Source organism: Falco punctatus (assembly GCF_963210335.1).
Source record: "Falco punctatus genome assembly, chromosome: 14".
Taxonomy (NCBI): domain Eukaryota; kingdom Metazoa; phylum Chordata; class Aves; order Falconiformes; family Falconidae; genus Falco; species Falco punctatus.
Window position 1 is genome coordinate 23,629,958 of NC_137594.1, and position 21,036 is coordinate 23,650,993.

Here is a 21,036-nt window from a genome sequence, read left to right on the forward strand (position 1 = left end):
ACTCTTGATTGTTTCTCTTAACTCATCCCGAAGCAGGCCGTTCCGGCCCCGGGAGGGGACGCCGGGCCAGCGCCGGCAGCTCGTCCTGCGGCAGGCTCGCCCCCCGGCCCAGCCAGCACCGGCCCGGCCCGCCCCGTCTGAGGACCGCTCTGGGAGGCGGCCAGGGCCCCCTCCCAGCCCACCCGCCCCCGCGGCCCAGCGGCAGGGCTGAGGCGCCGGGGCCCGCCGCGCCCGCCCCCCCAGGGCCGCACCGCGGCTGCGCCGCGGCGCCGAGCCGCCAGCGCCCCGGGAGCGAGCCGGGGGGAAGCAGCGGCCGGGCCAGGTCAGGCCAGACCGGGGGGAGCGGAGCGGGCTGCCCCCGGAGGCAGTCGACCCCCTACTCACCTCGGCCCACAGCTCGGCGCCGCCTCCTGACGTCATCCGCCGGCGCCGCGGACGCACGAGGGGGCGGGGACACCGCGCGCGGCGATTGGCGGAGGCGGCGGTGGGCAGGGCCGCGGCGAGGCGGATGGGGCGCTGGTCGGCGGCCCCGCACAATACCGCCCCCTGCCGGGACCGCCGGGAACACCAGCCCCGGCCATCGCCCCCTTCCCTCGGACCGCCTCAGCGCCAGGGGTCTGGGACCCCCCTCAGCCCCACGGGCCCCTGGGAGCCCCACAGGCACCCCTCAGCCTCAGGGCCCGGCACCCCTTAGCCCCATGGGCCCTCCTCAGCCCCACATACCCCTGGGACTCCCCTCAGCGCCACAGGCCCCAGGACCCCCTCAGCCCCACAGGCCCCCCGGGAATCCCCTCATCCCCATGGGTCCCCGGGACCCCCCTCAGCCCTACACACCCCAGGATCCCCCCTCAGCCCCAGGGGCCCTGGATCCTCTCAGCTCTATAGGCCCAGGCACCCTCACAGGCCCTGGGATCCCCCCTCAGTCCCACAGGGTCCAGGATCCCCCTCAGCCCCACACACTCTGGGACACCCTCTCACCCCACAGGGCCTGGGACCCCCCTCAGCCCCGTGGGCCCAGGACCTCCCCAGCCCCAGGGGCTGAGCAGGAGGCCCCCCGACGGGCACGGTGTTCCCGCTCTCCACGTTCCTGCCTCTGAGGGGCAGCCACAGTGACCCGCTGCCCAAGGAGGGACAACTCCTCACCGCCCTTTTGGAACCAAGCCCAGCCCAAATGGATCCCCAGCGGCGCCTGGGAGAGCTGCTCCCCGCTGGGCTGCGGGGCTCTGGAAGAACACTCCCATTGCAAGAAAATTGCCCGGAAGCATCAGCCCTTTCCCTTGGCAGGGAAAACCTGGTCCCTGTGGGCTAGCTCTTGTGCACAACAGAATAACGAGGCACATTCCTTTCTGCTTTCTTTTCCCCAGCTACTAAGTGCCACAAAACCCGCAAGGCTTGCTTGGTAACTGCTGGTAGACTTTCTTCCTCGTACCCTTTCCCCATCCTTAAACCAAACACTCCACATTTCAGCCCTAGATGACCTGAGAGCAGCAGGATGAAGGATGACACCTTCTTGCAAAGATGCTGACGGCACTTCTTTCTCCAGGGAAGACAGAAACACGACACTGTCGGGCTTGTTTTCCAGCCTGGCTGTCACGTCATTCCCGAGACGGTTCAGGTGGAGAGGGGCTATTTTCACAGTCCTACCATGCTTTTAAAAATAGCTGGTTTTATTTTAACACTCCTGGGCTCTTCAACTGTTTAAAATGCTTAGTAAGTCATAGCATAATGAAAGTTATAGCTGCTGATGCATGCTATCGTCATCAGCTTCTTTCCCGTGTAATTCTAGATAAGGTACAGAAACGTGTGACAGGTCTGAGAAGGGGCTGCTTGTACTGTGCTCAGCAGATCTGCTGAGTTATATGAGGGAAATCAACCGGTTCTTGGCATCCCACACAGTAATGACACTGCTGGTACATTTTCATCCCTACAACCCCTACATTTTGTTTCTGGAGGTGCTTTCACAGCCACATGTCCCCTGCACTGTCCCTGGGAGGTGGCTTAGCCTGTGCCCGACATGTAAAATCTTGCATGTGGCCCTATTAAAGCTGATCCCGTTATTTTAGGCTGTTTCTCAAGGTCACCCCAGCTTGATACCACCAGCAAATTAAAAAGCTTGTGCCTCTCCTCGTCAGCCCGGCTGCTATGGATGGGCATACAGCCGTGGGCTGCCTCTCCTCGGCCACAGCTGCTGGGACAGGGCTAACTGCTCTGCGAGGATGAGTTTCCCTCAGGGTTTTGCATCTTCCATTAGTTGCTTCCTCACAGCTTTGTTTCCTGCCTGGCTCATGAGAACACCAAATGAGGCAGTTACAGGTCCATCACCACTGCTAATTGTCAGTACAAAAATACCAAAGAGCCAACACGGATCGAACTCTTGAGGCAGAACCACAGACTTCTGAGAATTTCAATCAGAGCAGCTCTTTCTTGTATTATTTATACCATGGTAGTGCTCTGAGACCCACCAGAGCCAAGGGAAGGACCCGTAGCTCACTGTGGAAGGTTGGGGGCAAGTGTGTCACCTGGGACAGAGCTTGAGAGTGGGCGGGGACCTTGCAGAACTGTCCTCCCATCCACATGACCCACTGCCTGCTGGTTTGGGCACCTGTTTTGAGTTTGGGGTCAGTGTCAGTTGAACCCTGAAACCTGTTACTCGTTTCAGTCATCTCTCCAGTTACAGCAAGAAGTTTATGAGCCCGGTAAGTATCCTGCTGCTGGGGGCACCAGCTGTGGGCTGCGAAGCCCTAGGTGCTGGGCAGGCTCTGTAGCCCCTTGCCCCGCCAGGCACTGGGCTCCCACCTGCACTGCTCCAGCCAAGCCCTGCTGTTCTTTTCTCCCTCCTACAAGAAGGGACTGATACCAGGTGTTTGATGCACCCATACAGCGGTGTTGTTAGAGCACAGTCTAACAGCTTGTTTTGTAGCCAGACGGGTTGCCTTCTCATTGTTTCTTGATTGACTTCCACCTGGTTCTGCCTCCTCCCTTCCAGGATGCTGCTCTCCTGAGAGAGGAGCCGCATCCTGCTCCTCCTTGCTTGCCCCTTCAGAAATCCCCGCCAACTCCTACCCTCCAAGACCCACAGCCTGCCTCTGGTGCTGTGGGAAGGATCCAGCCCATAGTGTCAGGGATCTCCACAAAGGGGCAGCAGCAGGCGTGGCCCCACAGCCTGGCTGCTCCCTCCTGGGAGCCACCATCCTTCTGGCAGGATGGATTCCCCTTAGGGTTTTGCATCTCCTGCCAGTGGCTTCCTCACAGCTTCTCCTGTGAAAGCTGCTAAAGGCAGGCTGGGACCCCTGGGGCAATGCTGCATATCTGGAGAGGTGGAGAATCCTCCCTCCTTGGAGATGCACAGCTCCCCCAGAAACAGCCCTGAGCAGCCTGCTCCAGCGCCAGGGCACACTGTGCTCGGAGTAGGAGCTCAGCCGATGGAGCTCCAGAGCTCCCTTTGCACCCAACAGCTGCCTGCAGTGCTGCCATATGAATCCAGAGCCTCACTGGGGCACAACGAGCTGCAGTTGCCTGCGGAGAGATGGAAACGACCAGCACCACCCCCAGTATGTCCCGGCACCCCAAAGCTGCCTGGGACATGGCTGCATGTCCAGGGCACAGGGCAATTTGGGGAGCCCCGGGCTCTCTGCTGTGCCAGGACATAGCAAGCCAGAAGAGGAGGACGAGGTCCCTCATCTGCCATTGAATGGGCATGCGGTGAAGCAGGAAACCTGAATGTCCTCTGAGCCGCATCCCAGCCCCATGCAGCTATAAGCCCATCCCTCAGAAGCCATGCTGGGCCAGAGGTTGTCCCGACAAGGCTAAGCAGAGGTCGGAGGAGGAGGATGTTCAATTAAAGCTGCTTAAAAAAGAAATCCAACTTTCCATATGCCTCTCTGGAGAAAAAAAGCCCCAAAGCCGGGTGCAGACGGGGTGCCAGGCCATGGGCTGAGCACGGCCCCAGTGGCAGAGGTGACTCCGGCTCAGCCGTTCCCGCTGCATCTGATCCATGGAGATTGAGGTTGCCTTTTGGCATTCCTTATGGAAAGTTGGACATTTGGCTCGGCAGAAATCCCCACACGAGCTCGGAGAGCTGCCAGCCCTGTGACACAGTGTCCTCCAGCCTACACAAGGCTCCCGACTCTCCCTCTCCCCACAGCGTGCTGGGGTGCCAGCGATGCTGGAGGCAGCTCTGCCCAGCAAGGCTGGTGCCTGGGCACGTTCCTCTGTGGGGACACCAGACTGGAATGGTGGCACTGGGTACTGTAGGAGAGCACAGAGCCATCCCACCACCGCCGATGGCCCCGGCACAGCTCCAGCCCATCCTGCCGGAGAAACCCAAGTACATCCTCACAGATGAGGAGTCATTCCCCAGCCAGCAGCTTCACCAGGAGGAATTTCCCTAGGCAAAGGAATGGAGGATTCAACAACCACTGCACGGTGGAGGCAGCAGGCTGCGTGACCGGGAGATTGGCCCTCGTGTCGCTGTGCCACGTGCACCATCTTGCTCACACAGCTGCCCAGAATAGTGTCACCATCTGCTTCCAGCTGCTTGGGGATGCAGAGGCCTCCCTGGCCTCTTCTGTGATTACAAAAAGTGAATTCAAACATCAACTCAACCTAACTTGGCCTTCCTTTATCCCCTTTTCTTTCTTTCTTTTTTTTTTTTTTTAATAATTCAGGTTTGTCTCTTAGAAAAGAGAGAGGGAGATAATGTCTGCAGAGCATTTAATCTTCTGCCCAAAGAATAGCAGAGAGCAAATTAGGATCTACTCCAATTAATTTGCCTTGATGGGCAAAATCTGGAGAGCAGCCATATCTGGGAATTAAGAACAAAAGCAGGGAGTGTAAAGTAGGTCACCGGAGTTTCATAACCAGCGTGATGGGTTTTCACAGCACGCTGGGTGCTCAACAGGCTCCCAGTGCTGGGGGCCACTGGTCCCCGTCCGCCCCGTCCAGCGGCTGCAGGTGTCAGCCTGGGCAGATTCTGGCCAGCGTGCGGGGAGCCAGCCGTTTGTTTTGGGGGCAGTGACAAGGACGTTGTCCCTTCCCACAGTAGAACATGGCTGCAGGACTGTCCCACACCCTTGCCACAAACCCTTGAGTGCAATGGGAGGGCAGACACCGGCTGCTTGTCCCGGTTTTGGAGCACCTGGAGAGCTCTCCTAGGGGTCAGTATGCCCGTCCTTGCCATCACACTGCCACTCTTGGCCTCGCAGGCACCTCCTTGAGGGACGATTAGGGTGAGACAGTGACAGTGGGTTTAGGGTGATGCTTTGCTATGGACCCTTGCACCGTGAGGGTCACCAAGCAGCAGTGACCCACCAGCCTGTCCTAGCCCAGCATCCCCAAATTCCAGCCCCAGCCCCCCAGAGCCATCGGTGCCTGCAGGATGTGTGGTGACATATTTTAGTGTCACATATGGTGATAACTTCCAGCTGCAGGACATGTGCGGTGGCATAGCCAAGGGTGTGGGCCATGTGTGGTGACATGTGCTGGCATCAGGACACATGGTGACATAGCCAAGGGTGTGGGACACATGCGGTGACATCTTTCAGGGCATGGGATGTGTGTGGCATGTCTCTCTGAGTGCAGGATCAAACACTTTGAGGACTTGACGGGTGCCTGTGGGTCTTGCCAGGCATGCACACACTCCCGGCCTGATCGGAGCAGTATGGTTTGGTGCACGCCAGTGTCACCATCGTGGTGATGGCCTGGCAGAGCACCGTCTCAGTGGCCCTCCAGCTTGCTGGCCACCTCCCACCACCCTGCTGCAGGACACCGGGGAGCAGCCAGCAGCAGGGAAGCAGAGATCCCATTGCTCCTGGCCCCACAGAGGTGCCATCGGAGCGACGGGCGCTGTGCGGTGCATGGCCGGCGCCCGGCCAGCGTTTATCCTCTTAGCCACCCTGCGGGGATCCGGCATTAATTCACCCCTAAACACAGGATTGTCAGGAACTGGAAAGGAAAGAATCAGCAGATTATCCCCCCGGCGCTGGCGTTAAACACGGGGAGCGGCAGCTGCTGGCCAAGGAGAGCAGGGACAGCGTTTTGCCCCATGTCCCGCAGGGCACCTGGCCCTGGGCTCGGTACCGTCCCTCAGCAAAGGCTGCTGGCAGCTTGTCCTCGCTCCTCCCCGTGGGATGCTTTGTGTCCATCTAGTCCTGGTTTTGACACCCCCCCAAGCCAGCTCCAGGCTGGTTAATGACATAAATAATATGAAATAAATATGGGGTCCCCCTGCAAAGCTGAGGGAGCGGCAGCCATCGCTCAGCCCCCCGGGATGCACCACAACACAACAGTCCAGAGGCAGCATTTCCTGGCCCCGGAGGCTGGCAGGGGACCGGCACAGCCGGGGTGACATCCCAGAGGTTTGGGGATCACACATTTAAGTGACCGGACCTTGCAGGAAGAGGTTTTGCAATGAAACAAGCAATAATTTTCCCTGGCTCAACAAGAACAGCAACAATTTTCTTGCTCACCCACCAAAGGCTCTCGGTCACCAGCCAGCGCACAAAGGCTTCCCTGGAGCAAAACCACAACTGTGCCGGGACCAGCCACGGCAGCGTTCCTGGGACGGCCTTGAAGTCACCCCGGAGATCAAAGAAACTGCAGCAACTCGCTACTCACGGCATGTAGCTGCTTTTCTCATTGCTCCTGCTCGCAGCTGAGCCTCGCGCCATCCATGGCATGGTGGCACTGGCACTGGCCGGAGGATTTTGGCAGTCAGGGTGCTGTTGCCTTTACAGAGCAGGACAGTTTCCCACGTGCCAGCCAGATCCACCCGCTGCTGGGAGCCAGCCATTGGTCTGTGCAATAGATGGGGTGGCCCATTAGCAGTTTTAATATCCCCTTAGGTGGTGGGTCAGGGGAGAGGCTGCTCCCCAGAGGGTGGGGAGGCCACCTTGCCCACATGCAGGGGTACTGGTTTGCCACCATGGGTTTTAGTGTGCTAGGAAAAAAAATCTGAAGTTTTCGCATGACAGCAACAGAGATGGGAATAACAGCGTCTTCTGCTGATAGTCACAAGCTGAACCAAGTTAAGCTCCAGCACATCAGCTTGGTTTAACTTCACCAAGTCCCCCTTGGACCTGGATGAGCGCTTCAGTTCCCTGTTTTTTTCACCTATATCATCTCAGCTACAAAAAAAACTCTTTTCTCTGCAAACCCCCATCTCCTTCATGACCATTAGTAAGACTGAATACAGCAGGACCAAAATAAAAGGGATGGAAAATAGGATTTTTTTCAGAAAATTGTCTGATGCCACTGGAGTTGCCCATCAGACAAGCTGTTGGCTGTCAAAAAGAAAAGAGAAATACATGCACCATGTTTTTCTAAGATGCCCTTTAAAATAAAGAAACCACTTGACTGACCTCTAAAGGGAATATCCTTCATGCCTAGCCCTGAAAGCTGCTGTCAGGGAGCAGCAGAGCCGTGGGAATCCCCGGTACAGCTCTCCCTGGGGCCCAGCACAGCCACAGGCAATGTGCCTGGGTGACAGAGCCACAGAGACCCATGGTGACCCCCCTGGGGGCTGGTCCAGGCAGCATCTCCTCTCCAATCCCCAGAGAAAATCTGGAGCTTGGAAAGGGCGTGAGGGGCATCCCATGGCAGAGAGACGGGAGAAATGTAAAAGCGTCTTTTTAATATAAATATAAATCCATCTGAAGGGCTGCTGCAGGAGAGGACTGTGCCCGGCGAGGGATGCCTGAGGGGCAGATGGGCTCGGCGGGGAACACAGGTGCCTGTGCCCGGCCAGCACTGGGGAACCGACCCGGAGCATCACCTGGGCACCCCGCGGGCAGGCAGGGCTAGAGCCGGGGCACCAGCAGCAGCAGGGCCAGCAGGTGGGGGCGCAGGGGGGTGGCTGAGCCCCGCAGCGTGGCGTGGTTGGTCTCAGCAGCTGGTGAGCCGCGGGCACTGGCCAGGCCTCTCTGGGTGCTGCACAGCTCCTGCAGGTTCCCCTGGAACTGGATCTTGCGGGACTCCTGGCGCAGCGACTCCCAGATGGCGGCTGCTTCCTCAGGGCAGCTTGACAGCACCTCGCTGGCACAGGTGTGGAAGTCGTCCCAGGACCTGGGGAGATGGGCAGGAGTGGCTGGGACCGCTGGTGGCAGCTCACCAGCCATCCCAGCAGCTCCCATCGGAACAGGGATGGGGACTCTCACTTGCAAATGGTGTCCAGCTCCTGTGCCTCCTCCCCGCCCTCCTCCTGCTGCTGCCGAACACTCTGGGCCATGCTGTCCCCCAGGCTGATGAGGCAGCCAGCAAAGCCCTTGTAGATGGTGTCGCACTTCCCCGCCATGCTGATGGGCTCCTGACTGGTGGCTGCAGGGGAGAGACAGAGCTGAGCCCTCATGGACTCCCCCATGGCCATCACCTGCCCGGCTCAGGGGTGCACCACTGTCACCGGGCTCCAAAATCTGGTGAGGGGCTGGCACCCCCTTCCGCATCCCACCAGACTCCTGGCATCCTTCTCCCCAGGCGCTTGGGGTGAACCTTTGCTCCTGGCCCAGGAGCCCGACGTGGCACGATGCAATGACCCCACAGCGATGCTGCCACCAGCTGCAGGGGAGCGCGGCACGCTGGCCGCTCCGCCGCGGCCTCCCGGGCTCTCCCCAGAGCCATCTGTCCCGGCTTTTATCCCCTAACAGCAAAGATTAATTTGTGACTACAACAGAAAAAAAAAAAAAAAACAAAACCCAAAAGCAAAGGCTTGTCAAGCTGGAGTCCCTGCTCCTTCTGCAGTGGGGGAGAACGGGGAGGGGGAAAAGGGGAAAAAGGGGCAGGGGGAAGGGTGAAACATGGAAAGGGGGAAAATGGAAAGGGGGAAAAGGGAAAGCACGAAAGGAAGAGGCACAAGCGCAACTCTGGCTGTTTCACTCTGTGAAGCCCCAGTTCCCTGCTCTGCTCCGCAAGGATTCACCACGGGAACTGGCCACACCCCCGTGCTGGCCACAGGACAGTTGGTGACGGGATGTGCTGGGGATGACTGCGAGTGCATCCATGGCCGGGGGACGCCCAGAAAGAGCTGGTGTGTGGCTGGGTGACAGGGAAACACCACGCAGTCCTCGGCTCTGCCCCTGGGGTCCCGCAGGGCTGGTGGGTTTCCTGTGCCAAGTCACAGGGGTTGGGAGACTTTTGGAAGCGCGGGGGTGTGCACCTGGGAGGTCTCTAAGCTGAGGATGCTTAAAAGGCGCGAGGCGAGGACAGTCCCGGAGGGATCCCTGTGGGAAGGTGACCCCAGAAGCAGGCGAAAGTTGCCCGGTGGCTGCTGAGGCAGCCAGGATGTCTCCAGGGAGCCGTGTGCCGTGCCGCTGGCATCCCACGCCGGTGCCCCTGGAACCAGGCCCCGAGCAAAGGGGCTGTGGCCGAGACTAACAGCGGGGCGAGCCCAAACCCCAGCCCATCATGGAGCTCAGCGGGTGCTCACGACGAGACACCCCCCTCCCCGAGCATATCGCCAAGGAAGGTCTCGGGGTGACACCAGCCATGTGGGTCACAAATGCCGCAGGTAGCACCGAAGGGGGATCCATTGCTCCTCTTCTGACCCAGTTGGGCTACAAGCGCATCTTCCCCAGCGCAGGGACACACCGGCCGCGGCCGGCAGGTGCCTTCCCTCGGGGCTGGTCCCTGACACAGGCTGCGGTTCGGCCCCCCGGGCTCCCCTAACGCCCGGCACGACCCTCCCCTCCGCCCCGGTCCCTCGGCACAAGGCAGCCGGGAAGGAGAAGCCAGGAGGGCAAATCGCCTCCGCTACCCCGCGGCCAAACCACGAGGAAAAACCTGCCCCGGCTCGGCCGGGGAGGGAGCCCAGGGAGAGGCACACAGGGAGCCCCCAGCGCGCTGCAGCCCCCCCGCTGCCCCCGCAGCCGAGCCAGTGCCGACGCAGCCGCCCCGCGCCTGGGGACGGCTCTGAGCCATCACCTGCTCTCCGAGCCTGGAAACCGCCCCGGCCGGGCTGTTCTCGTCCCCCGCTCAGCGCCGGCCCCGGGGCACCCCCGGGCCCCCACCCCTCCTCCGGCAGGGATGCCGCGGGGTACCCGCGCCGTGCCTGGAGCCCCCCGTGTCCCTCCTCGGCTCTGGGAGCACCGGGGCAGCGTGGAAGGGACACGCCGGTGCCAGGGCTGCGGGGTGCTCCCCGTGCCCCGGGCGAGGGCAGCTGGCAGCAGCCTGGGGGCAGCAGCCAGGGCCGGCTCGGGGCGCTGCCCCGGTCCTGACAGCCCAGCCCCGGATCGCGGAGCCCCGGGGCGAGTGGGCTGAGGCGGCGCGGGGGCTCCGCGGCCGGGAGTCCCGCTCCTACCCGCCCCCGGCACTCACCGAGGTGCAGCAACAACGGGCACACGACCCCCAGCAGCCGCCACCAGCCGCGGTCCATGGTGCGGACTCCGCCGCCACCGCCGCCGTGTGTTCCCCGCTCCGCAGCCGCCGGCAGCCCCGGCCCCGCCGCACCGCCCCCAGCCCGCCCCGGCCCGCCCCCCCCCCCCCCCCCCCCCCCCCAGCGGGCAGGGGGCTGCGCCGCGGGGAGCTGAACGGGCGGCTCCTGTCTGCGCCCTCCGAGACACGGAGCCCGTGCCCCACCCGGTCCCACCTCCTCCTGACCCCCAGGTCGCACAACAGAAGCAGGGCCCCAGGGGAGGTGATGCTTGCTTTTTTTTTTTTTTCCTCAAAAAGTTGTTTATTGAACTGTTTTTAATGTTATTTCAAAAAAACCCAAAATTTCAAAATTTAGACAAAAAGAAAAACCTTGGTGTAAAATCAAAACCAATGCCTGAACCATGGACATGCTCCAACACACAACAGAACTGATGGTCACAAGGGGCTGCTGCCCGGCTGGCCTGACCCCCAGCACCACCCCAGTGGCTCCGGGGGGGCACATACAGCCCCCCCTTGCCCACACCTGCTTGGGGAGCCACCATATGGCAGCCACGCAGAGCCCGGGGTGTGACCCCCCCTCCTGCCCCGCAGCCCACCACCCAGGAGGGAGGCACAGCTCGAGTCCCCGACCAAGGACCAGGTGCTGGTTTGTGGCCAGCACGGCAGCCCCCCCGGTTCAGCACTCGGCCCCCACTGCCCTTGGCAGATGCCAAACTAGAGGGCTCAGACATGCACCAGCTTCTACCGAATGCGACTTGGACCGCCAGCCAGGCCTCGGGGACGGAGGGGCAGGTGAAGAAGAGACTTAACTCTGTCAAAAAGAGACTATTTAGGAAAAATAAGCCAAGTGAGCGTTCAGTGACTATTTGGGACTATACACAGATGGCGCTTGCCTTAGAGACATCACACACACGTTGATAGATTTCCTGGCAAGAGCTCTTAACACAAGCCATACGTGGTTAGTAACTACTGGAGCTGCTGGTGGGCTTCCACGGAGCAGCCCACAAGGTAGCCAGGAACTCCTAGGTCATGCCAGGGGTGACCAGGCCCTGAAGCATGATCATGAGACGACGGGCAGGCTTGCTCAGCGTGTTGTGGGGTTCCACCTGGAGGAACTGGAAGAGCTTCTGCCGCACCTGGTTCATGACCGACCCCATGTGGTCTCGGGTGATGGGGTCACTGTGGTCCAGGTGCATCACTGCTTCCTCCAAGTAACTGAAGGAGGAGAGATCAGGGTTAGAACCAAGCCCAACACACAATCCCATTCCGATTCAGTTCATTTCAGCAAGGAAGATGCGCAGTTCTGCTCCACCATCCACCCAAACTCAATGCAGTATGTTTAGCCATCAGAAAATAAATGCTACTGACTCACAGCAGAGTTCACTTATCTCTTCTTCAACACATAAGGGCAGCCTATAGCTTTCAGCCTGCAGGATGTGCAGCACAAGCTGGCTGCCTAAACCAGGCACAATGGCAAGCCAGAACACCCTGCAGTGCTGGAGGTGGCACTTGGCCACAGGCCATGCCTGGTCACAGCACTAGATATTTTCTTTGATGTCTTTTTAGCAGAATTAATCACTTATTGGAAGTAAAAATCCTCAGCAGTGAGGCTAATTTCACATAGGGATGTATTTAAGGCCTTCTTCCAATGTCTCACCCAGAAAGGGGTGTGGGAAGAGCAAGAATTTTACCAACAAGCCATTCTGAAGTTCAGAGGAGCCATAAACTTTGAAACCACAACCCAAGTAAAGCAATGTGGTCACTGCAATTAGGTTAGGTTTTCACTAACAGACCAGTTCGAACTTCACAGCAGCAAATTTAACTCTAATTAGCAGCTCGTCTGTAAAACTCCTTTTCTGGTTTTCTAGCTTGCTTTATCCCTATTGTTAACTTGCATTAAAAAACTCCAAGTCACTTTTCCATAGAGGCCAAGGTACCTGCGGGTTTTGACTGTAACAAGTTAAGTTTTTTAGGGCAGAGAACAGGGTTTTGACGTGCTCACTAAAAATGTTCATGGCAAGTATCAGCACAGTCACTATTCTGTCACACAAACTTTGCTTGGAACATCTAACAGACGTGACTTCCAGTAGCTCCTGGTGCCACGTCCCACCGAACCTGGGGCAGTCACAACCAGAAACTGCTGACGCAAGGTCCAGTGATGGGTTAAGAACTGAGGACAGGGAGAAGTCACTCTGGATATTAAACTGCCCAGGAAACGTGGCACTATCCCTCCTTTTGCCTCCACAGGGGAATTGTTCCTTGGTCTGCATAGGTTCAGACCCAGCACTCTGATCATACTCACTTCAACTTCAGTTCCGTACGAGTACCCAAATCCGAGGAGAGCTGCTGAATGAGAGAGAGCAGCACAGGCTGGGACAGTGGGCATGGATGCTGGCCAAATACTTGCTGAGTATCCACAGTCTCACAGACGTACAAAACCAAGTTGAGGTCAGCCGCTGTTAGAGCCTGCAAGGAAGATACAGCTAGAAATGCAGAGGAAACAACAGGCAGGTGAGGGAGACAGGACAGAGCAGAGACAGCCCTCTGTCTTGGGACAGCTTCATGGCTTGCCAGCCTCCTCTGGGAGCAGAATTCTCTGCAAACCCTCTCCCAGTCTACACTCTGAGGACACCTGCGTCTGTTCTAAGCTGAACGGACCACAACCAGGCAGCAGGGAGCAGGTTACAGTTGGCAGCACAGAGCAGGGCCACATCTATATCCCATGCCAGCCCACTGGCATGGCATTGCCACCATTCCCAGAGGAGTCTGTCTGCAGCAGCTCAAATGGATCTGCCTACATATTCAAAGGCAAAGGCAAGGTCAGGCCCCAGCTGGTAGATCTGCCCAGAGAGGCTTATGAAGCTGTTGCTCTTCAGGCGTGCCCCACGTGCCACTGCTGATCGCAAAACACTCTGGCTTACTGGAGCACTGACACTGTCCTGACAGGGCATGGGCAGGGAAGAAGGAACTGCACCACCACCGAAACATGGAACTTCCATGGCTTGACCTGCATGAGTGCAACAGCACCCCTCAAACAGTCCGCTGCCACAGGTCTTTTCAGTCAGCTCCTGTAGAAGTTGTTGTAGGTTTACGTCTCCACCTCAAGAAGCCCCCCTCCCACCACTCCATCCCCCAACAGGCAGCAATGCCCACTGCTAGAAACTTAGGTACCTGCTGGAAAGCTTGGTTGAGGTGTCCCTGCTGGAGCAGCTGAAGGATGTGAGTCTGCTGAGACTGGAAATCCAAGTGAGCAGAGGGGATCGGAGTCCCGGCTGCTGAGCGCATTGCCTGGACGATGCTTGAGGTGACAGCTGCCTGCTGCTCCTTCATAGCCAGGCTCACTTCTCCTTTAATGACTCTCTGCACCTGGGCCAAAATAGACTCCTGCATGCTAAAAACAAAAAAAAAAGCCCAAGGCAACTCTGAAAATGAAGAGCTGAGGGACAACATTGCACAAAGCTTGTACCAGCAAGAAAACACAGGCTTGCTTGCTTATTGTAGTGTGGCTCCCAAAGGGTTAACACAAATGGTTCTGAGGCACTGGAAACATGCTGCACAAGGCAGCTCTGTGGCCAACACCACAATGTCCCAGGGTGCATGCAGAAGATGCTAGGATTCTGTGCGGGAAAGTGGTGTTTCAGGGAACCAAGTCTCTCATTATATAGCATTTTAAATCTTTAATGTCTCTGGCTTACAAGCAAGGCTAAAGCTGTAGGTTTATCCCCAGACAAGCCCAGCTTCCTACATCCGATCTGTTGACTGCAGAATCCTAGCCTGCAGATGACACCTTCAGAATGAGAAAACATTTTAACCGAGCCTGTGACTTTTCCACAGAAGACCAGTTCACAGTGCAGGCTCTGCTGCTGCATGTTACACCTCTCCCACCAAGGCCCAGATCCTCCCCTCTTACACAGGGTGCCAAGCATCAAACCTGCTCTTCTGCAGGTAGAATATCAGAACTTCCCTGGGAACAAGCACAGCCCATGCAGTAAGACCAGAATTTACTCTGGTAGCCTTCCCTGGCAAGTCTGATCTGCATGGAAGACCCCAATGCGCTCTGACATCTGTTCTAGTGGCTTAAAATAGACAGGGGCATTCTGCCCCCAGGTGACCACCAGCCAATCTTAGTGCCTGGCAACCTGCCACCAGCCTCACAGCGTGTGTGTGCTGAAGGCACCACTGGGATCGCATCTTGAAACTGGGATGGCCAAGCACGACTTGCTGCAAGAGCAGTTGGGAGGACAGAGTAACCTGCAAAAACTGTTGGTACGCCTAAGGACACACAGAGTCAAGAAGAAAAGCCTTCAAAAGGCCTGTTCCAAAATGATCTTCAGGAAGCGTTCAGACCCGAGTGTGCTTATGGGCTGCCTTAGGTCCTTCTGTCCTCCAGCATGCACGTGGGACCCTAAAAGAAGCAGGTCCTGAGCTCCCAGATGCAGCAGCGATACAGCTGGTTGTTAGAAACCTTCCGCAGTCTCCGTGTGGTGCCCTACATGGCACTGGGCACACCCGCTCACGTGCTCGGTGACACTGCATGGAGCCAACAAGCAGCCCCGCCGTACTCATGGAAACAAGCCATTTGCCACAACTAAGCAGGGTGAGGTTTGTGTTAACAAACACATATATACCTCTGACAACTCTTTCCACAAGCCCAGCTGTCAACTTACTTGCCCACGATAATATGCAGCTGATGCTGCACCTCAGCATGGACGCTGGCTGCAACAGTGGAAGCCAACTGCTCCGTGGTGCTCTGGAAGGTGGTGATGAGCTGTCGGAGTTGGTTCAGCAGCGGGTCCCGGGCCTCCTGCTCTCGTACCTTCCTGTTCTTCAAGTGAGTCTCAAGCTGCTGGATATCTGCAACAAGCAGAGAGGAAGACATTTGTGCTGCCGGTACTTGCAGAAATCCAGCTGCCAGGCTGTACACATTCTCCAGCAGAAACAATTACTGACCCAGCGTACGAGTGCAGGAGAGCCTGGTGAACACACAAGCCTTGTTTTGGGCTGCATTACACTAACCTAGAAACCATGCTTCCAGCTTCCCCATTATGCAGGATTACCTGACCCAGCAACAAAGCCACGAGTCCTCTTATGACAGACCTTTAGAGGCATTCTTTGTTCAAGGCAAGATAAAAGGGGGAGTGAGGTTATTTTATTTCATACACAGTGTGAACTGTGATCCGCGTTAGTGATGGAGTTCAAGGCCAATGAAGAAAAAGGAGGAATACTTCTGATGCAAAAAATACCCCAAACCCTTGAACAAGGCGTCTGCAGAGATCAAAAAGCTGCATTTTAAAATATTTTATGAATTGGTCTGATCGAAAGGGAGAAGAATGTGAGCTATATGCACTTGTGGAAGACTTATGAGGAAGAGGAAGGGTGCAAAATAAACAACAGCTGGAAACACTGCAGATCTATGGACAACAGAACTCACTGTGCTAGCACTAGCCAACTTCAGACCCCCTGGGAAACCAGCTCTGCAGAGTAACACCTGCCTGGCCTCCCAGAAGGCCAAGGAACTGGATCCCAAGCCTGAGAACAGGAAAGATCTTCTCCAGTGCATCGGTGTACAATTTTCTTTATTTTTCTTCTTTCCAGCCTGACCAGGCCTATGCCATTCAGCCACTATTTAACCTCCGATCACCCCCATACCCTTCTCTAAACCTTCCCCAACTCATCACTCCTCCGAGCTGAGGGCCTAGCTGTAGAAGTGCTACCCTCTCCATCAGTCATCTTCCTGATGTAGGGATGGGGTAATGCTACAGCTGGGCTTCACTACTCAACAAATGAAGTCACAGATTCACAGCATGAGGCCAAATGTTTTGCTGCATGGACAATGAAGACCAGAGATGAAGCCCTGTTCTTGCAGCACCACCCACAAAAATATCCTCACTTCTGCTTCCATTGCCCAAGTGTGAAATGGAGCACGCAGACAGGCTAAGAGGTTAAAGAGTTACTGGTGAAACTCTGAAAGGCAAAGACATAAGGCCAACTTGTTGTCAGCCACTAATGCAAATAAGCTGTGCAGAGAAAACTCAAGAGAAGAAAACCTACTCACATTCCTGTGTGCCCTGCTTAAAGGTGTCATTGATTTGCTGGAACATGGACTGGCAGCTCTTCTCGAAGGCTGGCAACACAACGCTCTGAAACGCTTCCTTGTAAGCTGACTGGATCGGCCCCTGCAGGGTATCGGCTGTTGCCCTCACCACGGTATCTGTAAGGTTCTTACAAGCGCACACAGAAGAGATTCCAGGAAATTAACAACAGCCTGCTGCAGACTAAAGATGTGAACAAACACTGTTGGTCCCTGCAACACACCCACAGCAGATAAGGACAGCCCGGTGTCACAAGTGTGTATTCCCTCAGCTCTTTCCACTGACTGGGCTGCACCATGACCACAGCAGGCAGAACATCTGCTTGCTGAGCGGCTGCCCGAGAACATCACCATTTCCCGAAGGCGGCACAGTAGGCATGGCTCCTTTCCCCTTCCCCTGCTTCCCTCCTGCAATCCACCATTCCCTGCAAAAGTACAAAACCAGCTTCTGCTCCCTTAAATAAAGTACGAATGCAGAATGGAGCGGGGAGCAGAACAGCCAGTCAAACTTTCACAACCTGGCCGAAGGAGTTGGCCCTAAAAGCCCTGGCTGTAGTGAGAAACTCTTCTCTAGTAGAAAATTAACAACTTGGTAAATGAAAGAAAGGGCTAATGAAGCAAAGTGGGCAGGGGAGTATCCAACAAGTTTGTTCTCCTGATGAGACCAGGAAAAAGCTTTGACCACTGGCTCTAACCTTACCAGGAGATACAGGTGAGGGGAAGAGGTGTAAGGAATTGCTACCCAGATGACAGATGACAACCCAATGTCCCCAGGAAAAGTTACAGTCTGGTTCTCCTTACCTTTGATTTCACTAGCTTGGTGATACTTTCTTTCAGGGTCCCCTCAACAGTCGTGAGCTTGGCAGCAATAGTGTTACTTAGCTGGCCAGCAACAGGGTCCATGCTCTTGGAAATGCCTAGGCACAACATGGACATGTCAAAAGCTGTACCTTTAAGCCTAGAGTCCCACTTCAACACCCCAAAAGAAAAAAAAAAAAGTCAAACTCTTCTTGAATATGACACAGCAAGGGGCAATGGTCACAAGCTCTGCCTTGGGAAGCCAAGGTTGGACATCAGGAAAAACTTTTTGCTGGGAAAGTGGTACAGCTGTGGAAGTCACTGGAGAGGCTATGGCATCTCCAGCCTTGAAGGTTTTCAAGACTTGCCCCAACAAAGTCACAGCTGACCTGATCTATAATAGTGAGCAGCCCTGCTTCAAGCAGAAGGGTGGACATGAATGGCTGCAGAAGGCTTTCCCACCAGCATTTCTTTGAATGTTTCCTTACATGGGCTGTTGCCCGTATGTCAAGGAAGGGCAAAGACAAGTTTAAGTTTGCTCCAGATGAGTCTCAGCATTTCCAAACTCATTAGCCTCTTCTGCTTTTCTGCACTGAACAGAAGCCAGCAACTTTACAGGTTATACTGGAAGGTCAGACCCATGATCTCTGGAAGGGCATCCCCCGTGGGAGCCTCATACTCTGTCCAAACCAGAACTCCTCAGATTACAGTGGGGCCCACAACAATTTAAAGTGCAGTAACTAGACTTCATTCATGTAACCTAACTCCTACTTTATATAGTGCCAACACTTTTACACAGCATGCTTACAATCCTGACGGGGCTAGCTGTAGGGAACCACCTTCAAAACCTAGGCAGCAACACTCACACTGGGGTACGGTCTTCTTCATCTCCTCGCGAATGGTCCTCTCCAGGCGGTTGCACACAGCAGTGGAAAGGGACTGAGAGAGCTGCTGAGACAGATGCTCCTGGAGCTGCCCATTGCGCTGCTGTCCTTCTGTCAGTGCTCGGTCTAGTCTTCTCTCTAATGAGAAGGCACGTTAAGGAGCACAAACAACAGATTTCATCTCTATTCTCAACACTCCTGTCCACAAAGATGGATGCTACCCTTGCCTCCAACAGCTGAGTTAAGAGCAAGTTTGCAGCTCTGGTGAAAGAGAGGTCTAATGACATTGCTGATGCATTCCTGTAAACAACAGCATGCTCCTAAACAAGTGATCAGGGTGAGAGAAGAGCTCTGGAAGTTGGGGCAGAAAAGCCAAACAGCTAAAAAACAGCAGTAGTGTTCCCTATGTATTGTGGGTTAACTGCCTCCATAGGCAGCTCAGCCCCACACAGCCAGTCACTCACTCTGCAGCAGGATGGGGGAAGAGAACAGGAAAGGTAAAAGTGAGAAAGCTCACAGGTTGAGATAAAGACAGTTTAACAGGTAAAGCAAAAGCTGCAAGCCAAGGAAAATAAGGAATTCATTTACTACTTCCCATCAATGGGCAGGTGTTCAGTCTTCCCCAGGAAAGCAGGGCTCCATCACATGTAACGGTGATTCGGGAAGACAAACGCCATTGCTCCAAACATCCCCTCTTCCTCCTCCTTTCTCCCAGCTTTTACTGCTGAGCACAATGTTATATGGTTCAGGACACCCCTTTGGTCAGTCAGGGTCAGCTGTCCCAGCTGTGCCTTCTCCCTACTTCTTGCTCACCCCCAGCCTGCTCGCTGGTGAAGCAATGTGAGAAACAGACAAGGCCTGGACAGGGTTTAGCAACAGCAAAAAACATCAGGGAGTTATCAAACTTGTTTTGGTCACAAATCCAAAATGTACCACCCTATGAGCTGCCATGAAGAAAATTAACCTCTTCCCAGCCCAAATCAGGACGCTACAGAAACCATGAAGCTCAATATCCATAAAAAGCAAATTGGTAAAAAAAGCTTCTACAGGATGGAATTGGTGAACATAGCGATATAGTGCATGGGAGCAAACCCGGGCTTAATAAAAGCTAGTCATACCTTATGAAGCAACCAGGCTCCTTGAAGGAGCTGACACACAAACACTGAGATGCACGTGCATCTTAAAAACAAGACCAAAAACCCCCAGCAAAACAGACAGTGAAAGGACAATTCAGCTGCTGACAAAATTCAGCGCAGATACGAAACTGCAGATAGGGAAAGTTATTCTAATATTACAATATAGCTCTAGACTCCAAACTTCAGAAGAAAGCTACCGGAATTGCCTATGAACACATCAGCCTGATGGTTGAAAAGGAAAACCCAAGACCAATTAATAGAGAAAACAGAAATCATTGTCATGTCACAGAAGCTGAGTGCTTTCAGACATGAAACAGGCTAGAGCTGCTCAGTTTGGGGAACATGACCAAATGCAGTGCTGCAAAAGATGTACAGAAACCAGCTACTCACAATCCAATAAGAATAATTGAATAGCAGGTTTGAAAACACCAAAAGAAAGTAATTTTCAGACAGTACATAAGGAACCTGTGGACCACACGATGTATATATGGGTACAGACAAGATAATTCTATATTCAGCTATGCAGTATGGCAGTCAGATGCTATTTCTGGTGCAAGTACTGACTTGCCTTAAGGAGGAAAGGAAGGAAAGGATCATCCCATAATTACTTTTGTGCAACTGGCCACTGACTGACAGGATAACGTATTTGGTGCACCTCTAGTCTACTCCAGCATTGTGGCACTTAGCATCTTAATGGGTAACTAGAAGATTTAGTGGCGTGGAGGAAAGTGTCAGTTCTTCTCTGTTCTGAGTTTCTTGCCCTTAGAAAGGGACTGAGAGGAACTGAAATAGTTATATCACAGCCAGACAGTTTTACTGCACCTATAGTCGACTCTGCCAAGATCCTTGAATTTTCTTAGTCTTCCTCATGTCTCTAGTCTGCCTTGCAGCCTCAACTGCCACACAATGTTTGCCAACAAGGATACGCTCCTGCTCCTGCTGGGAGTCAATCACCCTCTCCACGTGGCCCATAAGGGAGCTCTGAATAGCATCAAGGTGATCCGTGAGTCTCTGCAGCAGCTCCATCTGGTTCTGACGCAGGTCAGAGAGCTCCCGCTGTTGGCTCCTCAATATGCACATCAGCTCGTCCTGGAACTCTGGTGTCACCTATGTGTGGAGAGGACAGGCATTCATGTCTAACAGGATCGGAGGTCAGTCAAGCTTTCTGCAGGGCATTAAGTCAACCCCTGTGCCTAGCACTGAAGCATAATACACAAAGCAGGCATTAAGCTGGCCTCATTTTCTATTTCTAAGACTTTTGTCCCAAGAAATACACTGATAAAGCAAGGTACATGAAGTTTCTACATGCAATTCATAAACAGTTGCTTAAAATATTAACTGCTTAGATTCAAGACCCCCTTCAAAGATCCTGTTCACTTTTGGCCAGGTACTGAGAGAGTATGTTTAGGCCTGCAAATGTAAATAACGACCTCAAACACTTATGAAAGAGCTGTACAATCAGTAGAGTAAGAAGGAGGTTTCCTAGAACACTTTTTCAGCTCTTTCCACTTACTTATGAACAACCAAACAACTGGAGAAGTATACATCTATAGCTGTTGTCTCTTCACCTGCTCAAAGTATCTGAAGGAGGCACACACATATCAAGGACAGTTTAAGAAATGTATGCAACGCAGCTGAGAGCATTTTCTGCCAGATATGAAGTTACTATCAACAGAGACACAGAATGCCAACAAGCCAGTCCCACTCCGACCCTTACTTTGCTGGGAACAGTTTACCCTGCTGCCGACATATGCGAGTCATCTTG

The 21,036-nt window shown here is 54.9% G+C and overlaps 3 protein-coding genes across 4 annotated transcripts in view; all 3 read right to left on the reverse strand.

Moving 5' to 3' along the window:
* The window catches only part of PSKH1 (protein serine kinase H1), a 44,282-nt gene extending 37,178 nt beyond the window's left edge, over positions 1–7,104 (reverse strand). For both annotated transcript variants that reach the window (XR_013923661.1, XM_080364968.1), the window contains exon 1: positions 385–7,104. The gene's annotated coding sequence lies outside the window, so the exon portion shown is untranslated. The remainder of the gene's footprint in view (positions 1–384) is intronic.
* A 506-nt stretch (positions 7,105–7,610) lies between these two features.
* On the reverse strand, positions 7,611–10,456 carry NRN1L (neuritin 1 like). Its single transcript, XM_080364983.1, has 3 exons — positions 10,306–10,456; positions 8,154–8,313; positions 7,611–8,061 (listed from the first exon to the last, which is right to left on the reverse strand). The coding sequence occupies exons 1-3, from the start codon at positions 10,361–10,363 to the stop codon at positions 7,797–7,799; spliced, it is 483 nt and encodes a 160-aa protein (XP_080221109.1). The 5' UTR covers positions 10,364–10,456; the 3' UTR covers positions 7,611–7,796.
* A 179-nt stretch (positions 10,457–10,635) lies between these two features.
* The window catches only part of EDC4 (enhancer of mRNA decapping 4), a 36,128-nt gene continuing 25,727 nt past the window's right edge, over positions 10,636–21,036 (reverse strand). Inside the window, exons 22-29 of the mRNA XM_080364908.1 lie at positions 20,198–20,378; positions 18,118–18,273; positions 17,255–17,370; positions 16,418–16,583; positions 15,030–15,216; positions 13,534–13,753; positions 12,665–12,828; positions 10,636–11,577 (exon numbers count right to left, since the gene is read on the reverse strand). Of these exons, the coding sequence (XP_080221034.1) occupies positions 11,385–11,577; positions 12,665–12,828; positions 13,534–13,753; positions 15,030–15,216; positions 16,418–16,583; positions 17,255–17,370; positions 18,118–18,273; positions 20,198–20,378 (1,383 nt within the window). The 3' untranslated portion in view covers positions 10,636–11,384. The remainder of the gene's footprint in view (positions 11,578–12,664; positions 12,829–13,533; positions 13,754–15,029; positions 15,217–16,417; positions 16,584–17,254; positions 17,371–18,117; positions 18,274–20,197; positions 20,379–21,036) is intronic.

What these genes read in the sequence shown, in the direction of transcription:
- NRN1L (XM_080364983.1), bottom strand. Translation starts at nt 10,363, where the DNA reads ATGGACCGCGGCTGGTGGCGGCTGCTGGGGGTCGTGTGCCCGTTGTTG. An exon ending in CCCGTTGTTGCTGCACCTCG is followed by an intron (nt 8,314 to 10,305) that starts GTGAGTGCCGGG and finishes TCTCCCCTGCAG; the next exon opens with CCACCAGTCAGGAGCCCATC. An exon ending in GAGCTGGACACCATTTGCAA is followed by an intron (nt 8,062 to 8,153) that starts GTGAGAGTCCCC and finishes CCATCTCCCCAG; the next exon opens with GTCCTGGGACGACTTCCACA.